This window comes from Phyllostomus hastatus, unplaced genomic scaffold (genome assembly GCF_019186645.2).
Source record: "Phyllostomus hastatus isolate PE091 unplaced genomic scaffold, TTU_PhHast_1.1 phas_contig_254, whole genome shotgun sequence".
Classification (NCBI taxonomy): Eukaryota; Metazoa; Chordata; class Mammalia; order Chiroptera; family Phyllostomidae; genus Phyllostomus; species Phyllostomus hastatus.
This window is the reverse complement of record NW_025333810.1, coordinates 5381616-5399102: the sequence shown is the minus strand read 5'-3', so window position 1 is coordinate 5399102 and position 17487 is coordinate 5381616. Positions and strand designations below refer to the sequence as shown.

At 33.0% G+C, this 17487-nt stretch overlaps 1 protein-coding gene across 4 annotated transcripts in view; it reads right to left on the bottom strand.

Moving 5' to 3' along the window:
* The window catches only part of FER (FER tyrosine kinase), a 399749-nt gene that overhangs the window by 207311 nt on the left and 174951 nt on the right, over positions 1-17487 (bottom strand). For all 4 annotated transcript variants that reach the window (XM_045837886.1, XM_045837888.1, XM_045837887.1 and 1 more), the window contains one exon: positions 16182-16274. In XM_045837886.1, coding sequence (XP_045693842.1) covers positions 16182-16274 — 93 coding nt within the window. The remainder of the gene's footprint in view (positions 1-16181; positions 16275-17487) is intronic.

Below are 17487 nucleotides of genomic sequence, written 5' to 3'. Positions count from 1 at the left end.
CCAGGGGCACTACCGAAGGCTTCACTTGAAGCTGCCTTACTGCTGTGCCTTTCCATTCTTATCCTCATTCCCCTTACTTCCTCAGCCATTACCTCTCCACGTGGATAGTTGGTCCTGACCCTGCACAGCTATAGTAGATTAAAAACTTAGGAGAAGTAGCATCACTGAAAACCACCAATGTGCAATTACAAATGTGGCAAAAACAAGGGAAGAATATAAGCCATGCACATGGCATGAAAAGCAAATTACCTGTTATTTTTGGAGGTCAAATGTAAGACCAAATAGCAGAGATAACTAAAAGCTGACTGTATTTCCTTGAAATGTTTCTAACGGATAATAAATAAAATCATACATTTTATGATTAGAAGGAAAAACTGTTTGTTTGTGTTTGTTTGTTTGTTTTTAATCAGGAACTAAATTGCTGATCATTAAGAGTACTTTATAAGTAAGGTATAATAATGTGCACTAACTCAACTCTCAAGTTTTTCAAAATACAATATGCACAATGCCTTACTGAATTTATGAATTGGTAAAATTAGATTTAATAATAAATGAAGCCCTGGCTGGTGTGGCTTAGTGGACTGAGTGCTGGCCTGCAAACCAAAGGGTCAGTGGTTTGATTCCTAGCCAGGGCACAGGCCTGGCTTGCAGGGCAGGTCCCTCCCTAGTAGGAGGTGTATGAGAAGTAACTACACACTGATGTTTCTCTCCCTCTCTTTATCCCTCCTTTCCCATCTCTAAAACTAAATAAATAAAATCTTAAAGACAAAAATAAATAAAGGAAAATATTTGCACATGAGGTTTTTTAGGCTAATATTATATTATTAATTGCACATACAGACAAAGAATGGTATCTTTGTGGTAATTAAAACTAACTTTGAAGATAGCTTTCACTGTTTTGTACCACTGAACAGGCCCAAACCTTACTGGTCAAACTTTCACTTTACAGTATCCAAAACTCACCTATTAATTAAAAAAAAAATTGGAAAATCCCAAATAGACTTATAAGAATCCACATTTTGGCTGCTATTTCAAACACTTATGACATTTTTTATTCTTTAAATATATACATGGTGTGATTGTACATGCAAATTTTTGTAAGCTAAATTACCTTTTTTCTATTAATACTAATTATGATAAAATACAGCATTTCCCAAAATACTTAAATTTTGTTCCCAAAAATTCGTTTAAAACACGCAAAAAAAGAACCAGACACAACAATAAGAGGTAAATATGTGTATACATTATACAAATGAGTATGTATATTGCTTTAAAAAACAAATTCATAATATACACAAAACATTTTTGTGTATACTACACTATTAGTTTATAGTCCTTAAAGTAGGTTGTCAACTGGTTAAATATTTCTTTACCAAGATTTTATCACAGTACACATCATTATAGTAAATAGTAAAATTTTTACTCTAAGAGCAATATTTCCAAGTCTCACCCATGGTAAAAGTATTTCATTATTTTTTTCTGTTAAAAAGAAAAAACAACCATGAAATAAGAAATTCAGTGTCAACTTTTTTACAAAGAACTTGTTGTCACCATTATCTCTGGAAAAGGTCTACATAATACAAAATTACCACAAACAAGAATGTCATACATGCTTCATTTCTTTTCCTATTCAACCTATCCTCCCAAATTTGATTTATTTAGGAGAATGGAGAATCTGGAGAATTCATTTACTTAAAAGGGGCACTTGAAATACAAAAGTTCAGCTAATACTCTGAGAAATTCATTGAAAATGTGAGGTTAAAACATTTAAGTTTGTTCATTTGTTTTTTTAAAAGAATGAACAGAAAGGAACCTGTTGCTATTTCATAGAGATTACAATTCAGTTCTTTTGATTGATTAGTTTCTTTTGAGTAGTAGGGGAAGCTTAGAGATCTGTTACTACCCAGTGCACAGACAACACTTAAAACATATAGGCTGAAGTTGGTATGAGTGCATGTGTGTACACATGCATGCACACACGTCCACAGGGAAAGGTCAGACATCCCCTATCTGGGTCTATCAGGTATTTCAGAGACTTCTCTGGAAGCACTGTAAGGAACATTTTTATTAATATGATTTTAATGAAATTCCAATACAGTTTTGCAGGCTCAATAGTAATAGAATGTAAGATGTGTCAGCAAAAACATCCAACATCCTAAGAGTTGTCATAATGACTTTTTATCTCAAATACCACATCTTTCTAAGCCTCAGTAAGAAAAGATTTTTTCCCTTCATGATAAGTTACCTAAGATTTTTGCCAAAGATGTGGTGGAGGGAAGCCTCTTTTTTAAAATTACAGTTAATCCAATGCAGTTAATAAGTGTTACTTAATAAGACAAGATTTCCTGATTGACCCAGCTGTTTCATTAGCTGAGCCTTGTTTTTAACAATATTCCAGTAAAAAACATGCTAGACCTAGTGAAATGAAAAGGTTAGTTTAAATAAAGAGGAAATAAGGAGTCAGTACTAGGAAATGAAAATATTTGGGAGAAAAGTATAATAGGCCATTTTTTCCTTACTCTAGTTCAGGCTAATTACCAAGGGGGTATGCCTTTATTCCAAACATTTGAGTGCAACATGAGCTCTTTTTGACAGGCAAAGATAAAGTGTTAAAAAAAAATCAAAGTCTAAATTCTATTAAAATTAAGCACTTAATTAAGAAACCATTTTCTTTTTCTTTTTAATTAAATTTGTTGGGGGTGACATTGGTTAATACAATTACATAGGTTTCAATTTACGTTTCTGTGATACTAGATCTGTATATTGCACTGTGTGCCCACCCACCACCTAAAGTCAAACCATCTTCCATCAGCATATATTAGGCCCCCTTCACCTTCCAACCTCCCAACTCACTTCCCTCTGGCAACCACAACATTGTTGTCTGTGTCCATATGTTTCAGTTTTTATCTCACATATGAGTGAAATCAAATGGTTCTTAGCTTTTTATGACTGACTTATTTCACTTGGTATACTATTCTCAAGACCCATCCATGTTTTCACAAATGGCAGAATTTCATCTTATGGCTGAGTAGTATTCCATTTTGTACACATACCACATCTTCTTTATTCAGTCCTCTATCAGAGGACACTTTTGTTGTCTCCATGTCTTGGCCACTGCGAATAATGCTGCAATAAACATAGGGGTGCATATATCTTTGCAAATAGATGTTTTTTAGTTTGTTGGGGTAGATACCCAGGAGAGGGATTGCTGAGTCATATGGTAACTCTAGTCCTAATTTTTTCAGGAACCACCAGAATGTTTTCAAGAGTGCCTGTACCAGTCTACATTCCCATCAGCAATGAATGAGGGTTCGCTTTTCTCCACAGCCTCTCCAGCACTTGTCATTACCTGACTTCTTCATAAGAGCCATTCTGACAGGTGTGAGGTGGTATCTCATGGTAGTTTTGATTTGCATTTCCCTAATAGCTATTGAGGTTGAACATCTTTTCATATGTGTTTACCATTCATAGGTCTTCTGGGGAGAGGTGTCTGTCCATTTTCAATTGGATTGTTTGTTTGGTGTTAAGTTTTTAAATATATTCTTGATGTTAAACCTTTCTCAGAGCTGTTGTTTGCAAATATCATCTCCCATTCGATTGGTTGCCTCTTTGTTTTGTTGTTGGTTTCTTTTGCTGGGCAGAAGCTTTTTAGTTTAATACAGTCTCATTAATTTATTTTTGCCTTTACTTCCTTGCCTTTGGGGTCAAATTCATAAAATGTTCTCGACAACCAATTTCCATAGTTTAGTACCTATGTTTTCTTTTATGAAATTTATTGTTTCAGATCTTATATTTAAGTTTTTGATCCATTCTGAATTAATTTTTGTACACGGAGACAACCTGTAGTCTAATTTCATTCTTTTGCATGGGATTTTCCAATTTCCCCAGCACCATTTACTGAGGAGGCTTTTCTTTTATTCACTGTGCATTTCTGGCTCCTTTGTTGAAAATTATCTGCCCATATACATGTGGTTTTATATCTGAACTCTCAATCTGTTCCATTGATTTGTGTGTCTGTTTTTCTGTCAATATCATGCTGTTTTGATTATCAGAGCTCAGAATTATAATTTGAAGTCAGGTAGTACAATACCTCTGGCTTCATTCTTTTTTCTGAGAATTGCTTTGGCTATTCCAATTTTTTTCTGGTTCCATATAAATCTCGATGATTTTTTAAACTATATTTTATTGACTTGTACTATTACAGTTGTCCCATTTTTTTCTCCCTTTTATCCCCCTCTGGCCTGCACCACCCCTCCCTCCAGCATTCACCCCACCCTTTAGTTCTTGTCCAAGGATCATACATACAAGTTCTTTAGCTTCTCCACTTCCTATACTATTCTTAACCTCCCTCTATTTTTTTTTACCTACCAATTATGCTTCTTATTCCCTGTATCTATTCCCCCCTTCTCCCCCCTCACCCACCCCACTGATAAATGTCCATGTGATCTCCATTTATGCGATTCTGTTCTAGTTCTAGTTGTTTGCTGAATTTGGTTTTGTTTCTGTTTTTTAGGTTCGGTTGTTGATAGTTGTGAGTTTGTTTTCATTTTCTTATATAAGACCCTTTAACATTTCTTATAATAAGGGCTTGGTGATGATGAACTGCTTTAACTTTATTTTCTCTAGAAAGCACTTCACCTGCCCTTCCCTTCTAAATAATACCTTTGCTGGATAGAGCAATCTTGGATGTAGGTTCTTGTTTTTCATGACTGTGAATACTTCTTCCCTGCCCCTTCTTGCTTGTAAGGTTTCTTTGGAGAAATCAGCTGATAGTCTCATGGGAACTCCATTGTAGGTTACTCTCTTCCTTTCTCATGCTCTTTTAAGATTCTCTCCTTATCTTTCATCTTGGGTAATTTAATTTTGATGTGTCTTGGTGTGTCCCTGCTTGGGTCCAACTTCTTTGGGATTCTCTGAGCTTCCTGGACTTGCATGTCTATTTCCCTTGCCAGACTGAGAAAATTTTCCTTTATTATTTGTTCAAATAAGTTTTCAATTTCTTCCTCTTCCTCTTCTTTCTGGAACACCTATGATTCAGATGTTGGAATTTTTAAAGTTGTCCAGAAGTTTCCTCAGCCTCTCCTCATTTTTTTGCATTCTTGTTTCTTCATTCTGTTCCAGTTGAATGCTTATTTCTTCCTTCTGTTGGAACAGAAGGAAGAAATGATGGAATGAATCCATCATTGATTTCAGTTCGTTTCCTTCTCTTCACTGTTGGTACCCTGTATATTTTGATTTCTTTATACTTTGTAGAGCTTCTACTTCTTCCTTTATTTTTCATCTGTAGTCAGTCATTTCTGTGAGCAACCTGATTACCAGTGTTTTGAGCTCTGCATCTGAAAGGTTGGCTATCTCTTCATTGCTTAGTTCTATTTTTGAAGCTATGATGTTCTTTCATTTGGGCCATATTTTTTTTTTGTCTTCAATTGCCTGTTACGTTGTAAGGGGCAGAGCCTTAGATATTCACGAGGGCAGGGCAACTCAAAATGCTGCATTGTGCCACTGTATGTGGGGCTGAGGTCAGAGGGAGAACAATGCTGCTTACTTGGCTCTTGCCCAGCTTTCATCAGTTCCCCAGCTATGCACAAGCAAATCTGGCCCTTCTGGTGCTGATTTCCAGGTAGGTGGGTTTGTGTATGTTCTAGGACTCCATGGGTCCCTCCAACAGACTCTCCTGTGAGACTGGGAGTTTCTTTCTCCCTCTACTGCAACCCCAACGTGTTTTTACAGCCAGAGGTTTGGAGGTTTTATTTCCCAACACTAGGAGTTTCCCAACCTGGTTGTTCTTCCTGGTTTATCTCCATGCAAATATGGGACCACCCAGTCCACCAACTATGGCCTTGCTGCACATCCTCTCTGCCGCCTTTGCCTGACTCTGCCCCCCTACCAGTCTGGATATTTCTTCTTTAACTCTTTGTTTGTCAGACTTCCATACAGTTCAATTTTCTGACAATTCTGGTTGTTTTTTTTTGTTTTAAAATTGGTTGTTGTCCTCCTTTTGTTTGTGAGAAGAAGCAAAGTATATCTATCTACACCTCCATATTGGCCAGAAGTCCTAAATCTGATGATATTTTTATTCTATTTCTTTAAAAAGTGACATTGGGATTTTGATGGGGATTGAATTAAATCTGTATATTGCTTTAGGTAATATGGCCATTTTAACTATGTTGATTCTTTCAGTCCAAGAACACAGAATATTTTTTCATTTTGTTATATTGCTTTTATCTCTTTTAATAATGCTTTAATTTTTCTTTATTTTTAAAGATTTTATTATTTATTTTTAGAGAGGGGAAGGGATGGAGAAAGACAGAGAAAGAAATATCAATGAGTGTTTGCCTCTGGAGCACTCCCTGAGGGGGACTTAGGCTGCAACCCAGGCGTGTGCCTTGACTAGGAATCGAACCAGCGACCATTTCATTCACAGGCAGGCACCAATCCACTGAGCCACACCAGCCAAGGAATAATGCTTTAATTTTTCAATATGTAGTTCTTCAACATCCTTTGTTGAATTTATTCCTATTTTATTTTTTTGGTTGCAATTGCTAATTGATTTTTCATTTCTTTTTCTGAAGTTTTGTTGGTAGTATACAGGAAAGTGGATTTCTGTACATTGATTTTTGTATCCTATAACTCTACTATATTTGTTTATTGTTTCTAAAAGCTTTTTATTGGAGTCTTTTGGATTTTCTATGTATTGAATCATGTCATCTGGAAAAACTGACACTGTTACTTCTTCCTTCCCAATCTGGATGCTTTTTCTTTCTTTCCCTTGTCTTATTGCCTGGCCAGGACTTCCAGAACTATGTTGAATAAGATTGGTAAGAGTGGGCATACTTTTCTTATTCCTAATTTTAGGGGAAAAGCTTTCAGTTTTTCACCATTGACTTATGAGATTGGCTAATGCTTTGTTATATATGACCTTTTATTATGTTGAGGTAGTTTCTTTCTATTCCCATTTTATTGTTTTAATCATAAATACATGTTGTATCATATCAAGTGCTTTTTCTGCACCTATTGATAAGACCATATGATTGTTATCCTTTCTTTTGTTAATGTGGTGTATTACATTAATTGATATGCATATGTTCAACCATTCTTGTGCCCATAGAACAAATCCACTTGATCGTGATGTATTATTTTTTTGATGTATTGTTATATTTTGTATTTTGATGTATTGCTAGTTGTTTAGGATTTTTGCACCTGTATTCATCAGAAATATTGGTCTGTAGTTCTCTTTTTTTTGGTTTTATCCCTGCCACATTTTCTATCAGGGTTATGTTAGCCTCATAAAATGTACTGGAAACTATTGCCTCTTCTTTAATTTTTTGGAAGAATTTGAAATGGATAGGTTTCAAATTTTCTTTGAATGTTGGATAGGATTCACCAGTGAAGCCATCTGGCCCTGCACTTTTTTTTTTTTTTTTGGCGGGACGGGGGTTGATGTTTGCTTCAGTTTCCTCACTGCTGATCTGTTTAGATTTTCCAATTCTTCATGATTTAGTCCAGGAAGTTTATATATTTCTAGGATCTTATCCATTTCTTCTAGGTTGATGACTTTGGTGGCATATAGTCTTTCATAGTATTCCAGTATAATCCTTTGTATGTTTGTGGTATCTGTGGTAACTTCTTCATTTCTGATTTTGTTTATATGGGTCTTTTCTCTTTTATCCTTAGTGAGTCTAACCAGGGGCTTGTCAATTAAATTGATCTTTTCAAATAACCAGTACTTTGTTGTAATAATTTTTGTGTAGTCTTTTTTGTTTTCTATCTCACTGAATCCTATTCTAATTTTTATTATTTTCTTTCTTCTTCTGACTTTGGTGAATTTGGGTTACCTTGTTTTTTTATTCCCTAGTTCTTTAAGATGTAATGTTAGGTTGTTTACTCAGGATTTCTCTTGTTTCTTGTGATAGGCTTGTAATGATATAAACTATCCTCTTATTACAGCTTTTGCTGCATCTGGGAAGTTTTGATATGTCATGTTGTCACTCTCATTTGTCTCTATAAATCTTTTGATGTCACCTTTTATTTCACCTTTGACCCAGTCATTTTTTAGTAGTACCTTGTTTAATCTCCACATGTTTGTGGGCTTCCTTACTTCCTTTTTGCAGTTGATTTCTCATGTAAAGGCATTGTGCTCAGAGAATATGCTTGGTATAATTTTAACCTTCTTGAATTTGTTGAGACTGGTATTGTGACCCAACATATGGTCTGCTTGAGACTGTTACATGTGCACAGTCTCAAGAGGAAAAGAACATATAATTTGATGTCCTGGGATGAAAAGCTCTGTATATGTTAATTATGTCCATTAGATCTAATGTGTCATTGAAAGTTGATAGTTCTTTATTGATTTTCTGTTTGGATGATCATTTAGAGTTATCAGTGGAGTATTAAGATCTCCAACTATAACTGTATTTTGGTCTGTTTCTCCCTTTAGTTCTATGAGTAATTGCTTTATATATTTTGGTGCTCCCCGATTGGGTATATATTAAGAAGTGGTATGTCTTCTTGATGTAGTGTCCCCTCTATCATCATAAAATATCAGTCTTTTCTCTTGTTAGCTTTGTTAAGAAACTATTTTAAAAGAAACTAAAATAAAACAGAATGGAAAACTTATGAGTAAACCTCTTAATAAGCTTGAACAAGTTAAATAAAACTTCAGTGCAAACATTAAATTTATTTTAAAAATTTTAATGAATTTTTAATAACCATAAAATGATATTTGGTTTTATTCTTATATAAATTTAATTATTAATTTAATAATGTAAGCAGTGAATTCTTTCAAATGTAGTTTAATAATATACTGGGATGACTACAAGTAATTCACAGAATTCTAAACATTTCTCAAAAATTTCACAAAGATCCCTATAACTTTTAAATTATATATCACAGGGAAGTTTTAGGAGATTAAAAATCCAGTGCCATACAATCACAAGTAAGAGAATCACCAAACACTTACAAAAGGCAGGAAATATTGGTCTCTCACATAGATATCTGCCTGACAGTAGTAAAAGCTACATCCAGAGGAAGTGGAAATGTAAAAATACACAGTAAAAGTGTATTTTATACTATTTAGAGTGTGGTAGTTGAACAGCATTTAACATAAAATGAAAATATGAATAATAATGTTCTTTCTGCCACTTTTTCAAATTTCCAGTTACATTTTTAATTTATTGAATGAGTTACTTCTTAAAACAATAAAAAATAACATTCTGGAAAACTGATCCTCATTATCATTTAGTTGCCTTCAGACTGGACAAGCAAGATGTAAATTAATTAGAGCAGTAGTTCTGTCTATGAACAGGCACTAAGGCCTATCTTAGTGCTACAAATTCTAATTTTTTAGCGATACAGTAGAATTGATCATTTTTTCATGTTCTATTCTTTAACCAAAACAAAGATATTTTACCCCTGTACTTTCCACAATGAAACTAGCAACAAAACTCTTATTCATAAATGTCTTAATAAATAATTTTTTGTACTTTTTTGGAACTTGAGTTTGTTTAGTCTTTTGCTAATAATATAACTGTTGTCTAACATAATGAGTAGGCAGAATTACATGCTGATCAGAAATTCTCATTCTTACACAATTTTTTCTGAAACTTTAGTATCAGCATGAAAGGATTGTTAGGTCAAGATTCAAAGTTTTGTTCAACAACCGGGGCATTTTTTCCATGAACAACTTGGTCAAGAACCAAATTGTTCAAGATGGGAGACTTTTGAGAACCAAGGTTGAACGATAGACAACTGGACCAAACTCATATATTACCTTAGTTCTACCACTTACCATTTCCTTGATTAACTTTTTATGTACTCTCTTGATCTCTCTAAAGAGACACTATCTTTAGCAAAATATATTTTCATAAAGGTCTTTCCTTTTTGGTCTAACACTCCTGTTTTCTCCAATATCTTCTGATTCTCTCCTTAAACAAAGGAAAGACCTGTACCATTAGTTCCTTTACTCATATTTTTATAACTAATTGATGTTTTCCTCTTTATTATTTTTATCCATTTACCTTTTCCAATTGTGCTTATGACTCATTCATTCTCTTTCATTTTACCATTTTACTGCACTTTTTTCTCATTTTATTTTTTCAGTTTCAAATTTTCTCTCCTTAATGCTACAGTATCAATAACAACACATTTTAGTCAATTAAGTATCTTCAGTGCTAATTTTATATATACATCTCAACTAAAACTATTAGCAGATTATTCTAATATGTCAGTATATCATATTGCCATAAATTTAAACATGTATTATTGCATTGGAATTGTTTATAGAACACAGTAGCAGTCTGACATTATCTGTGTCACTTGTTTTAATCCTTTGAGCAAATATATAAAAGAATAGATTTGCTCCTAATACAATAAAATTATAGAAAATAAATCCCAATAAGCTGTTCTTCAAAATTGTATGTGACAATGCTAGTGATTCAAAACTTGCAATTCTGAGCATATTATTTACTCTTCCTAAACATGCCTGACTGTACAGGAGAACTCAGTATGTGTATGGCTGTGATATGATACAAAAAAATTTATTTTTTATTTCCCTTGTTTTTTGTTTCTCTACATCTTAGTTTCTGGGCAGAAAAAAAAAGAGGGAGGTAAATTAAGACTTTAAGAATACAAGAAGACAACTAAGATTTAAAATATATAATATTCAACCTGAATTAAACAGCATTCCTTGTTAGAGGAAGTAAAAGTTGTTTTGGTAGACCTGAAGGAGAACACTAAAAAACACAACAGCTTATCTTGTTGTTATGCATAAAAAGAACTACGTTGCACTATGCCGATGATGGAAGTCAAGCATTGTAGTATTAATATCATAACAAATGTAGAAGTTAAACATAGCTGAATTATAATTCTCTAATTTTCTAAAAAGAAGCAGCCAAGCAAATAATATTGAATATATTATTCTATATAATGGAAGCATATATTTATTTTTCATTATTTTTACTTTCTAAATTCTAGTACAATACAAAAATATTTTAAAACACATAAATATAGGGTATAGGAAAATATGAAATTTAAAGAGATAAGAGTTAAATGATTAAATATTCTTCTGATGTCTAAAAAACAATTATTTGGACCAAATGTGCTTTATTGTATTATAAGGAACATTTTCAAAGAGCACTACTATTAGAAGTGCTATACACTCCATAGATCAGGAATGCAACTAGTACTCAAGGGGCTGGGAGAGGGAGCCCAAACTGTTTGCTCAACCACTTTTTATAGAAATTCTCCAGTAAAAACATGACTCTGGGGAAAGGACTGTATTCTTGATATGACTAGAACAGATCTCATTAAATATAGTGTGGTTTAAAGACTTGCAATAGAAATGGACTCATGATTGCCAGTCAGCTTTCAGATTATGCAGTTAATGCTGTCTAACACCTCTGACCCTGCATTCAGAAGCAGTATCTGAGAAAGAGTTCTCAAAAGAAAATTATAACTTCCTGTACCATGGGAAGATGCTGCATGTGAAAGAGGTCTCAGTGCCCAGAGGTACTCTTAGGTTACTTAACACCTTTAGTAAATTGAAAAAAAAATTACATGCCTGGAGCTGATATAACATAGTAAAATACTACTCTGATCATGACAATAAACAGTAAATATCTACCATCAGATACTGTATTTAGCTGATGCCAAATTCGTCTATCAGAAAATTATCTTACATTCTTCCTTCCATCAATACCATTAATTGAAGTGATCTGTTAGAATGTCTTCAAAGGTAGCTCTACAATTTAACCTCACTGTTTAAAATGCCAAAATAAATAGCGATGGCAAGTCCAATGAGAATATCATTATGACTAATTCTACTTTCGTATCCCTAGATATAATGCAAGTCATTGCTTTGTTTTTACCTAAAATTTTGCTTCAAATTTTTGTATGTTCATTTGAATAGAGAAACAATGTATCACAGTTGTTGCTTTTTTAATATTTTAAATTCAATAAGCTTCCACATACAAAAGAATAAATTTGAGCCTCTGCCTCACACCATATATAAAAAGTAATCCATAATGAATCAAAGACCTACATGTAAGGGCCAAAACTATAAAATTCTCAGAAGGAAACAAGGGTAAAAATCTGTATGACCTTGGATTAAACAATGTTTTTATTGACATGTCACCAAAAGCATGTGCCACCAAAGAAAAATTGGTAAATTGAACTTTGTCAAAATTAAAACTTTTGTCAAAGGACACTATCAAGAAAGTGAAAAGAGAATCCACAAAATGAGCAAGAGAATTTTCAAATTATATATCATAGAAGGGGCTTGTGCCCAAAATATATGGAGAACTCTTATAACTCAACAATTAAAAAGCAACCCAATTTTAAAATATACAAAGGAAATGAAAAGTCATTTCTCCCAAGAACATATATAAGAAGCCAATAAGCATTTAAAAAGGTAATCAACATCATTAGTCATCAGCAAAAAAACAAATAAAAACTATAATAATATATCACTTCATACCCACTAGGATGCCTTAATTTTTTTTATAAAAAATAGGAGATTGTGAAGAAACTGAAACATTGCTGGAGAGAGTGTAAAATGATGCAATCGCTGTGGAACAGTTTGGCAGTTTCTCAAAAACTGAACATATGAGAATTACCGTATGACCCAGCAATTCCTTGGCATACAATTGAGAGAATTGAAAACATATGTGCACATAAATGTTGGCTGCAGCATTATTCATAATAGCTAAAAAGTGGAAACAACCCAAATATCCATCAGCTGAAGAATGAATAAGCAATATGTGATAAATCCATACAGTGGAACATAATTTAGTCATAAAAAAGATTAACCTTGAAAACATTATACTACCTGAAAGAAACTAGACATAAAATGTCATACATTACATAATTCTATTTATGTGAAATGTCCAGAATAGACAAATCCATAGGGATTGAAAATAGATTAGTGAGTGCCAGAAAATGGGAAAGTGGGGACTGAAACTAAGTGCTAAAGGGTGTGAAATATCTTATTGGGGGTATTGAAATGTTCTGCAAGTAGTGATGATGGTTGTACAATACAGTGAGTAAACTAAGAACCAATAAGTGTATACTTTAAAATGGTGAATTTTACATTATGTGAAGTATATCACTATAAAATATTTTAAATATGATTAACCATGCCATATTGTAAAGCTTTTTATAGAGAAAATACCATATATAGTAATAATTAAAAATGTCCCTTCTGTTCTACTTTTACCAAATTAGAATACTCTAAGAAATACTATATTATGTCCGAAAAAAATGTATTTATGATTAAGCAGTGCCTAAACTGTTATGCATCTTAGACAATCATTTTTAACACCTGAAACTTTCACATTCACATTAAGATGCAAGACCTTGGTTACCTGTGTATTTGAGGAGGTATCCTTCTCCAAATAAGAAGGATATCTAAGGCCTTAGAGAAATAATTGTGTATAATTATTCATAGTGTAACACAGTATCATAAACCACACACTGCCTCAATCTTTTTAGTTCATGAGATTTTAAATAAATCAGAAAATACCAAAGGGCACTGAACTGATGGAAATAATAATTGCCTACAACATGAAGATATAAATGTAGTAAACTGGGACTTAAGGAAATGAACATTCTCAAAATTCTCAGTTACACAGGGAACATTTTCTTAGAAGCAATGGGCATTTCATAGCTTTAAGAATGTTGATGATTTATTTTAACAAACAGATCACAATGTATCTCTGAATGAAGGACATGTTACTAGGAAAGGCATTTCAATTCATTTCAGGAAAACGTAATTTGTAAACACCAAAGGTACACCCAAATCAATCACTGTCAATTTAGTAATTTTATTTAAGAAAGGTAAAGTCCAGCCCTGACTGGTGTGGCTCAGTAGATTGAGTGTGGGCTACAAACCAAAGGGTCATTGTTTTGATTCCCAGTCAGGGCACACACCTGGGTTGCAGGCTGGGTCTCCAGTAGAGGATGCATGAGAGGCAACCATACATTGATATTTCTCTTCCTGTCTTTCTCCTTCCCTCCCCCTCCCTCTAAAAATAAATAAATAAGATTAAATAAAAAGAAAGGTAAAGTCCATTTTTAAATGGAGAAAATAACATGTATACCTTTATATATTTAAAAAGTTATGGCTTATACCATCAATTCATTAAAACTGTTCATAATATCCCCAATGTACTTTTAGGATAGCCAAGCCTATATAATTCCACCATAATGAACTAACTGCATTTCTCTGTTTTTAGATGTAAATCAGTGTGTCTTAAAAGACAAAATTTCTCTCATCATCTGATCAACCCTGACTTAGGGACAGAAGCTGAAGTTCCCAAAGCTATGAGTTTCAAAGCAATACATGTAACATGAAGTCCCAGAAGCCACTGGAGCACTCCCAGACACCTGTCTTGAGGTCACAAGGTTCTTATGCATCCTAGGTTGTGGGGAAAACAAATGTGGAATATTAGCCCATTTCCACAATCACAGAATTCTTATTTTTCTGTCACTTATTAAACTTCTGAAGCTCTAAATTCCACTCCCCTCCCTTTACATCTAAGGATAAAGCTAAAGGAAACTCTGAGTTTATAATGGGGCTTAGTTTTAAAGTATCTAAAAAATTTTATTGAAGTCAAGTTTGATCTTAAAGGACACAAAAAGGAAATTGGGACAGGGGGGCATCTTTCATAAATTAGATCACCAATAAACAGCTATTAGTTGATGGCATAAGACCTCTGACCTAAGTGAAAATAAAGGTCAGTTAATGACAACTTAACTATGCCATTTTTGTTTCAATGGTAAATAATTTTATGAAAAGCTGATGTATTGCAACATTTCTTTTCAAAATCCATATTTTTCTTTTTTAAAACTTTTAAAATATTTCATCTCAAATACTTTTTACTCAAATAAAAGTTATGAAAAACTGTCCTCAGAAACTCTCTAAAACTTATCATAAATTGTTAAGTCTCCTACAGTTATTTTGAGTGTCAAACCGTAACAGGCCAAGTCCTATAAACTATTACTAATCTGTAAAACTGTAAATCAATTAAGAAAATAAGAGTAGGAAATGGGCCTTCAGAGAGACTTCCTCTATCATGTTGCTTTTGCTTATTTTTTTCACTCGCTATTTAATGCCACATGAGATGGTCTGCATTAGTTCACAGCTCCCTCCCTATTCCCACAGAACTTCTGTAAATGGGAAGTGACAATGGCAACACATCAAAGGCTAAAATATGAATAGAAAACCTCTTTTACATAAAAATATAATTTTATTCTTTTTTGTTAAAATACCAGCTAATTTCCTGACTTGTGTATAACAGATTGTTGCTTAAGTGAAATACATAAGGGAACATATTTTACATAGTAAAAAGGAATTATAGCAAATAAATCCAAAATGTGAATGGAAATTTAACTAACTTGTGGTTAGGAAACACTTTCTTTTTCTAAATAAGACTAGGTTGCATTGTCTTAAACAGGAAAACCTTTTAAAAGTAAGATATAATATTAAGATATCATCACATAGAAACTTAAAGAGTTGGGGGAAAATCATGTAATTATTTATACTCAATATTTTTGTGTTCACCAACATGCAATAAGATATCACTGTAAAGCTCTATTATCAATAAGGCATGGCTAAAATAAAAAATTTGATAATTAAGTTTTATAGGTAATGAAGTAAAAAAATACTTGAGATTTTTTACTATATAAAGGGGATAAGAATATTTTTTATCTTGCTTGGCTATGGCCTCTATTACTATAAATAACAAATATTCTATGCACCTTTGTAATATGCCAAACTCAATTTTCAGGCTTCAACTTTATAATTTAATGTTCTAAAAATGTTAACACACATAAAATGATACATGTACAAATGCATGTACAATAATCTGTATTATAAAAATGTTTCATTGGAAAAGAGATTTCTATATATTATTCTTTTAATAAATATCAAAGCTCATAAAATGTAATATTTATTTGTAGTACAGGAAGTCTATAATACAAGTTTATTTCTTTCCTCCCTACATCAATGCTAGATAGAGTTTTACTATACACATACATGCATAGACTCATATACATACAAAAAGTTAACATATATATTTACTTTTCAATTTGTAAGGACAAATTTACATATGATATCCATTAATATATCAGAAAGAGTTAGACAATGACTATTTTCAATGACACATAAAGTTCATCATCCTACTTACTGCTGAAGAGCCCAATGCAGATTTTGGAGACCTAATCATTCCAGCAATTGAATGACGAATAGATTCAAATTTGGATAGCCTCTCCTTCCTTTCCTGGAGAGAGTAAGAAAGAAGCCTTCAGCAACAGTAAATATCTAGTATGCATACACAGTGATGCAGGTGTTTACATACTGATCCATAGCTCATGCCCATCTATCATGTCTTCCAACCAAATAAAATGCAAACTTCTTGACATGGAAGATGACAAAAAACCAAATGCATATAAACTCTGTAATATGTTACTTTCCTGTTCCCTCAATACATGTCTTAATTGGAGAAAAATAAAAGAGGCAAAAACTCATGAGATGAGTGGAAACAAGAAATACAAAAGAAATTCGCAACAAACCAAATAAATATTAACATGCAGGGAAAAAAAGACAAGCTACAAAAAAACAGATTTCAGATAGCACTGTAGTTGTGCAGGATTTTCAAGGAAAAAAATAATTGGGAAAAAACAGGAGGAAAATTATATACAACATATTTTTAGACAGTGAAGTAGGTAGGAAGTTTCCCAAAGACTCACATGATGATGATGAGGAAGAGGATGACAATACCTACAGCAATGATGACAACAGAAGACAGAGTAAAATAAGGAAACAGTGGCAGAACTACCACTAAGGAAAAGTCAACCCAGATTGCTGTTTGCCATAGGATGTATATCTAAGTATCATACACGGCAAAGGAACCTTTTTATTAAGATTTCAAATCTGTAGATTCATTTTTACAAATGCAAGTGAATGAGGTAAGTAACAGGGTAGAAAAAAAAAGAAGAAGAACAAAAATGAGCACTAGGAGGTAAGAAAAAGAATGATGGAAAGCATGTGTGAGGGTTTGTAGTGAAAGCATTGGTAAATTTTCCAATAATGACTACATTTCACCGTTAATCAGCAGCAGACAAAAGAACATGATATCCTATTGCCAAGTACTGTATTTCCATACTTTCCATCAGCAGTGATGATCAATTTTACTAGTCAGTGGAAAATAACTAAAGCAGGCCACAAATCACATCTATTATTTCCTATGTATCCAACACAGTGTATATCATAAATGTTCACATTTTGGGCCATATGCTACCTAATAAACTCAAACTCAAACTCAAACCTGAAATTCCACTTTTGTCTCTCCATTTACCTATTTTTACTTATTTACTTTTCTAACAGTTATAGTACTAACAGTTTTTATTATTCCACAAATAAATGTATATTAATAATTAAAACAATCCTATGATACTCTAACAGATAATCTCAACATCTTTTTCATCATCATC